General features: G+C 38.0%; 1 protein-coding gene across 1 annotated transcript in view; it reads right to left on the reverse strand.

Annotated features, from left to right (window-relative positions):
- The window catches only part of LOC150103052 (meiotic recombination protein DMC1 homolog), a 320,619-nt gene that overhangs the window by 93,469 nt on the left and 213,274 nt on the right, over positions 1–13,876 (reverse strand). Inside the window, exon 11 of the mRNA XM_090397700.1 lies at positions 11,355–11,469. Coding sequence (XP_090253826.1) covers positions 11,355–11,469 — 115 coding nt within the window. The remainder of the gene's footprint in view (positions 1–11,354; positions 11,470–13,876) is intronic.

A 13,876-nucleotide genomic window follows, 5' to 3' on the forward strand; every position in this document is an offset into this window, starting at 1 on the left:
TATCCCACAATATCATTCTTCCACAGTCATTTCTCCTCCTACTGGCCACATAGCTAAAAAATTCCCTAGGATTTTCTTTGGATCTCAGGGCCAATCTCCTCTCATATTCCAGTTTTGCTTTCCTTACCACACGAGTCACTCTTCTGGCCTGTGTCTTATATTCCTCATGCATCTCTTCACCTGTCTCCTTATATCTCTTCCATAGCCTCTTTTTCGCATGCAATTCCTGTTTAATATTGTTTGTCATCCACTTTACTCCAAATTGCGCCCTCTTCTTCACTCGTGGTATACAACTTAACATTGCTGATAACAAATATTCTTTCACAATTTCCCACGCACTGGTGATATCCCTGCCTTCCAATTCCTCCCTCCATGAAACTTCCCGAAGTTGACGTCAAAGACTATTATAATCATCTGCCTTATAATTCCACATAAGTTCCCGTCTCTTTGATACTCCTGCATGTCTATTCATTTTCCAAGTCAAAACCATATGGTCACTCTCTCCAACTGGTGGGAGAGACGTCAACTCAGTTATTATCAACTCTTCTGATGCTATAACCAAATCCAAAATTTTTGAACCTCTTGTTCCCTCTGTTACATGTTGCCTAAGACATTTGTCCCTCAAGAATTCTAGAAATTCCATTCCCCTATTGTTACATGCATCTTCCTCTCTCCAATTTATACTACTGAAGTTAAAATCTCCCATAACAATCATTCTTCTTGCACTTGCCAAACTTAGCTGTCTAAACATCTCCTGGTCCCCATCCTGTGTGCTCCTGGGTCTGTAGCAACACCCCACTAAATATCCTGTCTTGCCTACCTCTACCTCACACCATACGCTCTCAAAATCATTTGTCTCACTACCTTCCAAATTCTACACTCTTAGAGGACATAGGTCATCACTTATCATAAGCAGCACCCCACCACCATGCTTTCCCCTCCTATCCTGGCGAAAAAAGCTATACCCAGCGACTTCTATTCCTGTTGTTATATCCCCTTCTGTCAACCACGTCTCAGTGATCGCAATAATTAATATGAACTGTATAATTCCAGAAGAATCCTAGTACATGAGGACTTTGGCAGAGTTTATTGTAGTTTTAATGGTAATTTTTTTTTTTTTTTAATCACTAGAGGGCAGGCTAAGAAAAAAGATTAGTTAACAACATAGATGTAATTTACCTGTATAGAGTGCAACAGCATGTAGCTTGGTTCTTATACACATGTATCCTTCTGCTGATGACCTCAATACAGGGGTCGAAACGTCAAGTTATTATTTTATTATTAACCAGTAAAATAATCTTTTCAACACGTGCGTTTTGTGTCCATAAATTCATAAATATGAATACAATTGGGTATAATTAAAAATGACTTGAAGGATGCAAATTTTTTTGTATCTATTCCAGACCTTCTATATGTGGTACTTCAACTCATTTATTATAAATATCAAGATTCTTTGCTTGTTGTTGACCAATGGAGGGAACTGTAGAAAAATAGTTTGTTCTTTGGTGAGTACTGGTATATCTAGTCTATCAGATAGCTGCATCCATATACTACGACAGCAGCAAAGTTGTAGCACACATTACAGAATGGAGCTATAGTGATGTTGTATCATCACTTGTTGATGTTTAGCAGGAGATGCTAGGTCTCTCCTCATTGGGTAGTCTCTGTTTTTCAGAATGTTGCTGAAAAGAACTTCAGTATCAATGCCCAGATCGGAATGGCTGTTATGGCAGTGGTTGAAGAGAAGCTTATACTAGATTTTCTTTTCCCAGATTCCTTGGTTGATGGAAAATGATATGCCGACACAAATACTATACTCTGCTATTTCCATTTGTATCAGCATATCACTGAGGGCAAATGCCGTGGTGGAGTATTGCTTATGATAAGTGAATGGTGGAGGATTTCAGAGTGGAGGATTTGGAGGGCAATGACGCTAATAGTTTTGAGAGCATACAGTGTGAGGTGAAGATGAACAAGACAAGATATTTAGTGGGGCGTTGCTATAAGCAATGGAGCACAGATGGTGAAGTGCAGGAAATGTTTAGGCAGTTGAACTTGGTGAGTGTAAAAAGAATGATCGTTACCAGAGATTTTAACTAAGCAGTATAAATTGGGAAGAGGAAACTGCATGTGGTAATAAAGGAATGGAATCTCTGGAATTCTTGGAGGACAAATGTCTTAGTCAACATGTAGTAGAAGGAACATGAAGTTTTGGATTTGGTCATAGCATCAGAGGATCTGAGTGTAACTGAGATGGCATCCCTGCCCCTGGTTGGAGAGACTGACCGTGTGGTTTTGACTTGGAGGATGAATAAACATGCAGGAGTATCAAGGAGAAGGGAATTTATGTGGAATTACAAGACAGATGATTATAATAATCTTAGAAATCAGTCAGGGGCAGTTCCATGGATGGTGGAATTGGATGATAGTGATCTCTCACTATTACAATTAGTGAGAGATCACATACAGCATTCAGTGTATGAAGTTAATGCCAAATCATATCAAACTGGAACTGCAGGTGAAAAAAAAAGTTATGGAAGAGATATAAGGAGAGGGGCAGAGATTCCATGCTGACTCTCACAGATAACATTACATTCATCTACTGAATGCTGTATGTGATCTCTCACTAATTTCTCCACAATCTTAACAACTATTGAAGAAATACAAAGTGGTCTATAGTTTGACAGTTCTGTTATACTACCACCCTTATGCAAAAGCAAAGCACTATCTTTCCTTCCTTCCTTCCACTCCTTGGGCACCTTTTTCCATAGCTGGACTCTCATTGAAAAGCTAAGGAGCTATCATTTCTGTAGCATGGTCCCTCAAAAAGCATGACAAAATCCTATCCAGTCCCATTGCCTTATTGACATCTAGAGTAATCAGTATTTGAAACACACTCTCTTCTTAAACTTATAGGCCTTGATCACTTATCATATTCAAGTTTTGCCTTTGTTATCATACTAGTCACTTTCCTGGCCTAATGCTTAGGAAAGGGACTAGTAGAAGACATAGTGGAGTTGTTTAATTATCACTTTAATGGAGTATTTCATCATGGAGAAGTAGATTTTAATACTAGAGGATGGGGAAGGTTCACGATCTAGAAGTGTAAGAGGAGAATGTATGTGTTTTAAATACTGATTACTCTGCATGTCAATAAAACAGTGGGACTGGATAGGATTTTGCCATGCATTTTGAGAAAACATGCTAAAGAAATGACAGCTCCATTGACACCAGTAGGAAGAATGACAAAGTCACTCTACTGTCAAGTGACTAGATGAAGAGAACATAGTGAAGTAGGATCTTTCTTGTGGGTAATAAGACAGGCCTGAGTATTCAATGCATTGAAATTTATTAAGTTGTCATCACCCCATTTGAGGATGTCGAGATCAGTGTTTAAAACATTAATTATGGAACATCCTGAGGGTTACTCGAATGAGGAAGAGGAATGAAGAGTAATGTCATTGGCAAAACTGTGAATATGATTTGAAGTTGGAGAAAGGTAATCGATGTAAAAGAGGAAGAGTGTGCATGAGAGCACAGAACCCTGGGGAACTCCAACATTGATAGAGAAATCTGAATGAGAGGAAGTCATCTATCATGGCAAGCAATGAATAACCAGTGAGAAAGTTGGCAATCCAATCACAGAGTAAACGAGAGATACCATAAAATGATAGCTTGTTCAGGAGGTCTCAATGCCAGACACAACTGAATGCCCTTGAAATATCAAAAGTAACTATGTTTGGAGATATATAGTCGCTCTCTTTGGAGAAAAATGGATTTCTCCAAATCTTTCTATACCTTATGTCTAATGGTGGGTGAGATTAGCAAGGAGATAAGTTGTAGAATGAAAATGGCAGAATCCATATTAGTGATCACTAATTAATTGATGAGTCTCTAGGAAATGAAGACGCAGATTGTTGATAACCTTCTCCATAGCAATGGGACATTAATTAAATGGCTGAAATTTGTCTCCCTTTCTGGATACAGGCTGCATGTAAACTTGCTTCCATGCTGTTCCATAATGAACATGGCTTGTTCTTTATACTCTTCATGTAACTGATTTTTATCATTATTCATCCTGTACTGTATCCAAAGTACCTTCTTCTTCCAGATTTCATGCTTAACTCCCTCATTTATCTCTTTTATACCTATCTTATTCAGCAATTTGGCTTTCAAGGGGGGGGGGCATCCCTGGAAGTTACGAAAGGAGGCTGTGCACAAGAGGGTGTGGAGTGGTTTCTTTGCGTGGAGGTGGTTGAACCTTGGAATGCATTGCCTGAGAGAGTGGTTGGAGCGGGAACGGTCAATGGGTTTAAGGAGAGGTATGATAAACTTTGTGTTTCCTAAAAACGTCCTCCCACGATGAGTCTTTTGACTCCATGGAGGCCTAGGTAATAATAATAATACATTCACACATTGATGCTATTATGCATTTCTTTGTCAGTTCCCAAGTAGCATTTATTTCCTTACTGCTCAAGTCCTCATTCCATGCTATAGCTCCCAAGCTGTCTCCTAAGTTGGTCGTAATCACCAGTCTTATAATTCCACATATATCCTGTCCTCACAGAAGTCTGCATATGGCTAGCAACCCAGATGATCACTTCATGATCGCCCTCAGCAAGCAACTGAAACAAAGTATGAAACCCGACTCACAATTACATCCTCTGATGAAATGATCAGATCTAAAACTCTTGATCCTCATGTGCCCTCCTTTACGTGCTGCCTGAGACAGTTATCTCTTAAGAACTTGAGAAATTCATTTTCCTTATTCCAAATGCTATCTCTTCATTCCAATCTATAATGCCATAATTAAAATCACCCATAATAAATACTCTTCCTTTGTTCACTAATCCAAGTTGTTTATACATTTTTTCATCACCACTCTCCACATTCCCTGGATTATAGCAACATCCAACTAAATATGTCTTCCTGTCAACTCCACAATACACCACACTGCCTCATAATCGCCACTATTTCCCTCTTTCATGTCCACTTTATGTGAACATAATTCTCCTGATATCATCAACAGCATTCCACCTCCCTCCCTTACTGTCCTTTCTATCCTCACAAAAAATACTGTATTCTTCCATTTTTATTCCCATTAGAATATTATCAACCATATTTCACTTATTCCAATGATTTTGGGACAAATACACTCAATCAGTGAAACCATTTCATCTCCTTATTTCTGATATTTCTGGCATTTGTAAATAAACACAGCAGTTCATTTTGAGGTCTATAACTAGTCCTATCCAAGCCACTTGCTGGTTGTGATTTCCCCATCACACCTGTCCCATCATCTTTATCACCACTTACCTCATATATCTGCTGAGTCTCAACTTTCTCACCCACATTGCAATATACTCCATTTACACACTCACACTCACTGCCACTTTCAACATCCACTCTCTCTCTCTCTCTCCATGTCATGTCTCCCTGTCCACCCAGGCTCCCCCTGCTTCCTTGTTCCTCTTGCATTCCCATTTCTCTTCATCTTTCACACTACTACTACTAGTTTCCACTGCAAAGCACTTCTGTCTCTTCAATACCACTCTCCTGATTTTTCACTTAATCTCTTATTTCTGATCTCTTGCATGCATCACACACTATACTTCCATCTACCAACACTTTCTCCAGTTCACTCACTCCAAAGCCATGCAAATGCAACCCATCATGCCTGTATAATTCCATTCTTCCCTCAAACACATGCCACACATCCATAAACTGTACTCCCAGCTCCGCTAGCATACCATCATGACTTTGGCTCTCCATCTCAACTCATTATTGTCATCTCGGCAATACACTGACAACCTTTCCCAGTACACTGTTATCTTTCACTCTTCTCAATAACCTCCTGATATTTGCCCTCATATGCTCCTTATGTCCACTCAGATCCTCTGTCCTCACAACCACCACTAATTCTCTTCCTCATTTCTTCTTCATGTCCAATGCCTGAATTATCCTTATTATCATTCTGTCTCCTGGATAGCAAATTAGTTAATCAGAGAGTCCTTATGGACTCTCATTAACTAATCCTCTAACCATGTAATCTCCATACGCTGCTATCCTGGAATCACTCATCACCTCTTTTACCCATTTTTCTTTCATTCTATTCTTTTGTACATTTTCATTAGTTTCCACTAAATATCTAATTCACTCCACATATTCTTCATTTCATTTTTCATTTTCAATAACTGTTTCATCAAATTTTGCATTCTGACAATTTCATTCTATCACTCCCACAGTCTTTTACACTCCGCCATGCATACATATTACACTCACAACATCGAATCATTTTTGAAAAGTCTATGTTATTAATGCCACTTGATTTTTGCAGTACTCACCTAGTGTCGCCAGTTGATGACCTTGTGAGTACTGCCATTGTGTTCTATTTAAAGAGGGCGATTTCAACTAATAAATTGCCCAGAAATCATGCAGACACACTTCTCCACAAAAGCACACATTTAAATATGAATGCCTTTTCAAAGAAAGTTGCGAAGCCCTTTTACATCGGCTAAATCTGAATCGGAATGATTGCCTCTCTCTCTCTCCCAAAAGTTTGGGAGATTCTTATTTTATGCAACCATCAAAAATAGTTGTTAATAATATTATTTATTAATATTAATTTCTAGCACATGGCTATAGTTTTTAATTGGTAAACCACTGACTGCTGTATGTACCATGTATTCCCGTTTCTTTGATTTGCTTGTTTCTACACACTGATGATGTACTGTTATTTTCAGTATGAAATATCTCTACTTTCATTTAATTAAAGTTAATTACTGTGGTTATTATGTAATTTATTGTTTGTTGTTTGCAGACAGACTTCATTATCAAAAATAAATAATACAGCAATAAAATTCATTAAATATTGCTAGTTATTACTCACAATAGCACTTATCTTTTCCAGAGCTCTTTTCCAACACTACACACTTTAGGGCCCTCTAGTGGCCCAAGTTCTATATGAAATTTTTAGAAAACCAGGCCCAATAGAGCAAACATAAACAGTCTGGCTATTTTATGCAGATGTGAAGTGACCACTAACTTGGTCACTTCACACTTCTAATAATCAAGTTAGTGATATTTCATTGTGATATGTCTCAATCATATCACTTCTTTTCTGTCTATTAACTAGTTTCTGTAACCTGCAAATCTTCAACCTGTACTCATAAGGTTCATTCCATACACTTGCTAACATCTTGGTCACTCACCTCTAGATTCTCTCTGCCTCCTCCTCTTCATCACTAAGATACCCTGGCACACAGATCTGTGTGCAGTATTCAAGATGGGGGTCTTACTGATAAGGCTCGATAAAGAGGACTTAAACTCCCCTAATGAGACTTTAACTCTCTATCCACTAACTCTCCCAATTTTCTGGAGTACAGTTCCACCAATGTGGTATACAGCTGGTAATCTTCTCACCCCAAAATACATAACCCTACACTTTGCCACAATAAACTGACATCCATTCTCCTTTTCCCAGTCTGCCAATCTATCCAAATCATCCTGCAAAATTTTGACATCATCTGTGTTAATTACTACTCTACCCAACTTTGCATCATTGGCAAATAACAGTTACTCTCAGATTCTTTCCTATATCATTAATGTACAAATTAAACAGTAGTGGTCCTAGAACAGAATCCTGTGACATGACATGCCATCAGAGCCCTTCTTTTGGACTCCACTCCTGAATACACTACTCTCTGATATCTCACCATCAACCACCCTCCTATCCATCTCACTAACCCATATATTCATCCCCATGTGCTGTAGTTTACTGATTAGAATTCCATGAAGAATCCCGTCAAAGGCATTTGTCAGCAGTCCAGAAGTATCACTGTAAACCCATTACCTTTATCCAACTCAGCTGTCACTGTATTATAAAATTTGAGCAAAGTTACTGAGGCATGACCTATCCTTCACAAAACCATGCTGCCCCACATACAGTATCCCATTTCCATCTATCCATTCCTGTATTTTGCTCTTGTCCAACTTCTTCAATATTTTGACAACAACTCCTGATATGCTGATCGGTTGGTAATTTGCTACATCAGTCTTCGAGCCTTCTTTACGCAATGGAATTATTTAACCCTCTTTCCCTTGGGATTAACTCAGAGCTGAGACTTAGATTAAACAATATGGTCAAGAGCACTACAGTTTTTCTCACTGCTTCATGTAAAACTCGAGCTGTATACCATCCAATCCCAGAACTGTATTCACATTAAGGTTCTGTAATATGCTATACACCTCCATTTCATTTACCTCAGTTCCTATATAAACTTTTCGCTCTCACTCATTTCTGCAGTACCACCTGGATGATATACTCTTGCAAAGTTTTCACTTAGTAATTCTACTATTTCAACTGATTCTGTTACCTCCTTACCATCAGCATTCCTTATGCTGGTCACCTTTCTCCTTAAATTTCCTCTGCAGTTGTTTGTTTTTTTGCAGCTCCAGCTTAATGAAGATATTCATCCATTTAACTCCCACTTGATTTACTCTCCTGACTCTATGTATGCAGTCTGCCATTACCTCCTTCAAATACTCCTTTATCACTTCCAATGCACTATCAACCAGCCCTTGTAGTTTTACATGCTATGGCACTGATCCAAGCAATCTCCTAAGCTTGTCATACTTACCAGCCCTGTAATTCCACATATACCCCATCTTAATTGAAAATTCCACACATTTAGCCACCTCTCAGGTCAAGACCATATGATCATTCTCACCAATTGGTGGCAATGTAGTCATATTCGTTATAGACAAATTCTTAGATGCAATCACTAGATCGAGCACTCTCGACCCTCTAGTATATTCCATCACATGCTGTCTCAGGTAATTATCTGTTAGTAACTACATAAAATCAATTTTCTTCCCCCCATGTATCCTCTCCTTCTTCCAATCTATGGTCCCACAGTTGACATCATAAATTTAGTTTAATCCTTTATCCAAGTGTGTGCAAACAAAGTTTGCGCCTGAAAGTATCTTCAGGACTGGGGCAAGGTGATACAACACCAGGGCAACTCGTTGCAAAGGTGTAGCAAGCTACCAACACTCCTGTCTCAGTATCTCCCATAATGCAAAACACATCTCCTTGCAGATATGTCTAATGTTATGCATTAAGGGAAGGGCCACTACCCAGACTAGTTTCGACCTTTATTGAGGTCTCTTCAGTGGGAGCCAGGCCCAAGCTGAGATACCAGGCAGAAGCATTCGTGGGTCATCTCTACCTATAGGAGTTGCCAAATGGTGTGCCACCCTTTTTTAATAAAAAAAGGGTGGCACACCTTTTTTAATACTCTGGATTTAGAGAAAGATGTTGAAAGTTTATTTTTCACTTGGTTAGAGTATAATAAATTTAGTTTAATCCTTTATCCAAGTGTGTGCAAACAAAGTTTGCGCCTGAAAGTATCTTCAGGACTGGGGCAAGGTGATACAACACCAGGGCAACTCGTTGCAAAGGTGTAGCAAGCTACCAACACTCCTGTCTCAGTATCTCCCATAATGCAAAACACATATCCTTGCGGATATGTCTAATGTTATGCATTAAGGGAAGGGCCCAAAGTATCTTCAGGACTGGGGCAAGGTGATACTTTCAGGTGCAAACTTTGTTTGCACACACTTGGATAAAGGATTAAACTAAATTTATTATACTCTAACCAAGTGAAAAATAAACTTTCAACATCTTTCTCTAAATCCAGAGTAATTTATTATAAAAGGGTGGCACACCATTTGGCAACTCCTATAGGTAGAGATGACCTACGAATGCTTCTGCCTGGTATCTCAGCTTGGGCCTGGCTCCCACTGAAGAGACCTCAATAAAGGTCGAAACTAGTCTGGGTAGTGGCCCTTCCCTTAATGCATAACATTAGACATATCCGCAAGGAGATGTGTTTTGCATTATGGGAGATACTGAGACAGGAGTGTTGGTAGCTTGCTACACCTTTGCAACGAGTTGCCCTGGTGTTGTATCACCTTGCCCCAGTCCTGAAGATACTTTCAGGCGCAAACTTTGTTTGCACACACTTGGATAAAGGATTAAACTAAATTAATTATACTCTAACCAAGTGAAAAATAAACTTTCCACAGTTGACATCGTTCATAATAATTACCTGTCCTCCACTCATTGAGTCTATTTGCCAATGCATACTATCGCTATTATCTGGTCTATAGCAGCATCTAACTGTATATTTTGTTCTGCTGGCCTCAAACTCACACCAGATAGCCTCAAATTGCTATTTTCACTGGCCTGCAGTTGATCTTCTACTCTCTTTGGTTGCAGTTCATCAGCTATCATCAATAACACTCCTTCCCCCATTCTTTTCCATCTATGAACACACTATATCCTGCACATTCTGTCCTACTAACTATATCATATTCTGTTAGCCATGTCTTAATACTGTACTACAATCACCTCTTACCTACAAAATCATACAAGAAAGAATATGAAAAAAAATGGAAATTGGTAATTTAATCAACAACATGTGAAATGATAATCTGTTGAACTTTAATAGCAAATAAGATATACATGGAAATATGTTAAAAGAACAATACTATTAAAAGAATTGGTGGTGAAGTTACAGACTAGCACAGTTATTCTCAAACTCTATCTAAATTATTTTTTTAAATTAGAAATTAGTATGTACTCCACATTTAATTTTCCTTAAAATTCCAGCAATTCCATTTATAAGATCAAAGTATTGATGCTGGATGCTCCTGTGTATGAGCATCCAAAGAGGAAGCTCCATGTCATCTGTTTTAATACCCATTGTGTAAGACAGAATCTTTTATTATATGCTATTTAGAAATTTAACATGTTTGCTGCCAACTACGAGTATACTCGTAGTTGGTAAACCAGCTACACAAGCCAGCTACAAGTATACTCGTATGACGCTTACCGCCGGCAATGAGATTACCGTACTGACCTTGAAGAAGTGAAAATGCTTGGCTTGTGGAGCTAGCATCAAAACTGTGTATTCTCATAGATGGTATATGCTCTGCACAAGCCAATTACGAGTATACTTGTATGACGCCGACCGCCGGTAACAAGAGTACCGTACTGACCTTGAAGAAGTGAAATTGCTCGTGTATGGGAACAGACTATGCCGAAGTAGTGTGGCAGCGAACGTGTTAAAAATCATTGTACATTTATTTATTTTATGGTGATTTAATCCTTAAGAGGATTTGAACAACATATTTCTACATTGTCATTCATATAAATAATAAAAGGTCTACCTGGTTTTCATTTTAAATATCTTAGAAATGGCTACACAAACCGCATATATGTTTTGTAATTTGAGGGGGGAAAAATGTAGAACACAGAAAAATATGATATTCCAAAGAGTTTAGTTTACCTTCTGATATTTTTTGTAGTTTTGATAGCATTTGAGCAAGTTTTTGTTGCCTATCAGCAAGTTCTCCTCTTCCACTATAGTCAACCCTAAACAGAGCCATCACAGAGTCAATTATCTGTTAAAAAAAAACTGATTTTAAATACATTGTTATAAATTATGCCAACAGTCTATAATAAAATAAACTTCACATCAGCATTTTGAATGGCATTATAATGTGGATGGATGGCAATTTTAAATTTAAATTTTGCATTTGAATGGTAAATGATATTCTGGTTCATTTTTATCCTTAATGATTTTCTGACCTTAATGTGATGAGAAGATTTGTATATGCCAATGATCTTGAGCACTATGTTAACAGTAGCAGCTACCAGAATTAATTTTCTAAGCTAGATAGTTCAAAGGGTATGTGCTGGTCAGATTACTAGAAGCTCAAGTCTTCTAAGTTAAGTACTAGGTGAGAGTCTAGTAATGTTTTCAAGAAAAAAAAATCAACATACTATAATTTCAAACCTAAAAGCTTAAGGTTTGAATTTTGAAATTAAAATATTAGCTTAAAAAAAACAGATAAATCAGATAAGATTTTAATGAAAATTCTTTAAAAATGCAACAGAGAAAGAAAAAAAATTAACAGAAATACATTATAACATGCAGAAAGGTAAATTATGAAAAAATATACTCCTGACAAAGTCATGATTTTAATAGAAATCCTTTGAAAATAAAAGTTTGTTATGCATATTAGAGACAAAGAATTATATTATTATTATTATTACGTGACACCTCCAAGGAATCCAAAGACTCATCAAAGGAGGACACCTACTCTACAACTCTCTGTCTTCACCACTCAATCCATCAACTACAGCGAAGCATCATCCACAGCTCACAACTAGTATTTTCACAGACAATCGCAAGCATTCATGTTCATGGCAGGATTCAAACCTCAGCCGTTTAGCTGGAGAGCGGATATGCTAACCACTCAGCCCACCGTGGTCCTGCTGCAACTACACATGTGGAGCAAAAGTGGTCACAGACAATATACAGATGATTAGCCATGGCTGTGTCACATGAACACTATATTATAGGTACTGAAAGAACAGTTTCATGAATCTATCATGATATTCATTTATAAGCATCAAATTAAAAACAGACAGAGAAACATTTACAATAATTAGTCTTATGGTGTTCTGGAAGAATGATGAGAAGAACGAAACCACTGAATTTTATCTGGTTAGAGACTTACATGCAAGAGTTGGGATATATACATACATAACTATTTTATTTATTTTCCTGCAATTAGAAGAACAAAAAAAAATTGGGTTCAAAAACCAGGAACATTTATAAGAGCATTTCAACTGAAAGTAAGTTGGCTGGTCTCATACATCAAACTTCATGCCCTAATATGGTTCACTGTTCATTTGCTGAACACAGATGCATTTATTTTGAGATTAAATCCACGTAGCAGTGGTTATGTTGAGGAATTGTACTTCCATAGCAACAGAAGCGACCAGTCCTTAGATGAAAAGGGTGTTGCCACATACACAGCGAATGACTGCTGAAAACAAACTGATCTGAATGCAGTGCGACTGAGTAATGTGACTAAGAAAAAGCTTGAATGTTTATGAAAACTGAAGAAGAAAGTAGAAACTCAAGCATATACCTAGCTAAATATCATGCAAAAGATTTTAACTCTTACTGCAATTAAGCATCCTAGCTTATACATACAGGGTGTTCGGGATAAATTTGACAGTTTTGTAAGGAAAAAGAAAATCTTCTTTGTATCTATTAAATTTAATGAATTGACAAAAAAACATTACAGGCAGAGTTAATTACAATACTATCAACAAGATTTACTCAAAATAACCACCATTAGCATCGATCACAGCTTCAATTCTGCTTCGGAACCTCGAACAAGCTGATGCTACAGTCTCCCTGGGAAGGGCCGCAAAAACTGTTTTAATTTTATCCATTAACTGGGCTTTTGTATTACTGGAAGTGCGATTGGTGTCTTTTTCAACTGCGCCCCATACAAAATAATCCATGGGGTTAAGGTCTGGGGAGTTTGGAGGCCAAACATTTGGACTGGTGAAGTCGTAGAAATTTTCAGACAACCATTTTTGACTTTTCCCAGAGGTGTGGCAAGGGGCCGAATCCTGCTGCCATACATACGGCCTACCATTGGCTACCCTTGTTATCCAGGGCTTGACTACAGTTAGCAACTCCACGAACAAAGCCCGAATTCCAATGCCAGGGTTCTTCAACACCTGTTCCTGCAGATTTGCGAGGAATTCTGCTGTACGAACGCAATCAGATCGTCGGCTAGGGATCTTTCTTCTTGCTACATCCTCGTAGTCACCATTGCAAGTCTCTAGTTCATGCCTGATTGTTTTTACTGTATTCAGGGAGCATTGGGCAGCAGTCGTAATATCCTTATTTTGATGGCGGGCACGAATCATCATGATACAAGTTATTCTCTTCCATGATTCAGGTGGGTTCCAGCTATCCATCCTTTCTGACATCTTGTATAT

The sequence above is a fragment of the Typopeltis vanoorti genome, chromosome 9, assembly GCF_054136105.1.
Source record: "Typopeltis vanoorti isolate ZY-2024b chromosome 9, IOZ_Tvanoo_1.0, whole genome shotgun sequence".
Classification (NCBI taxonomy): domain Eukaryota; kingdom Metazoa; phylum Arthropoda; class Arachnida; order Uropygi; family Thelyphonidae; genus Typopeltis; species Typopeltis vanoorti.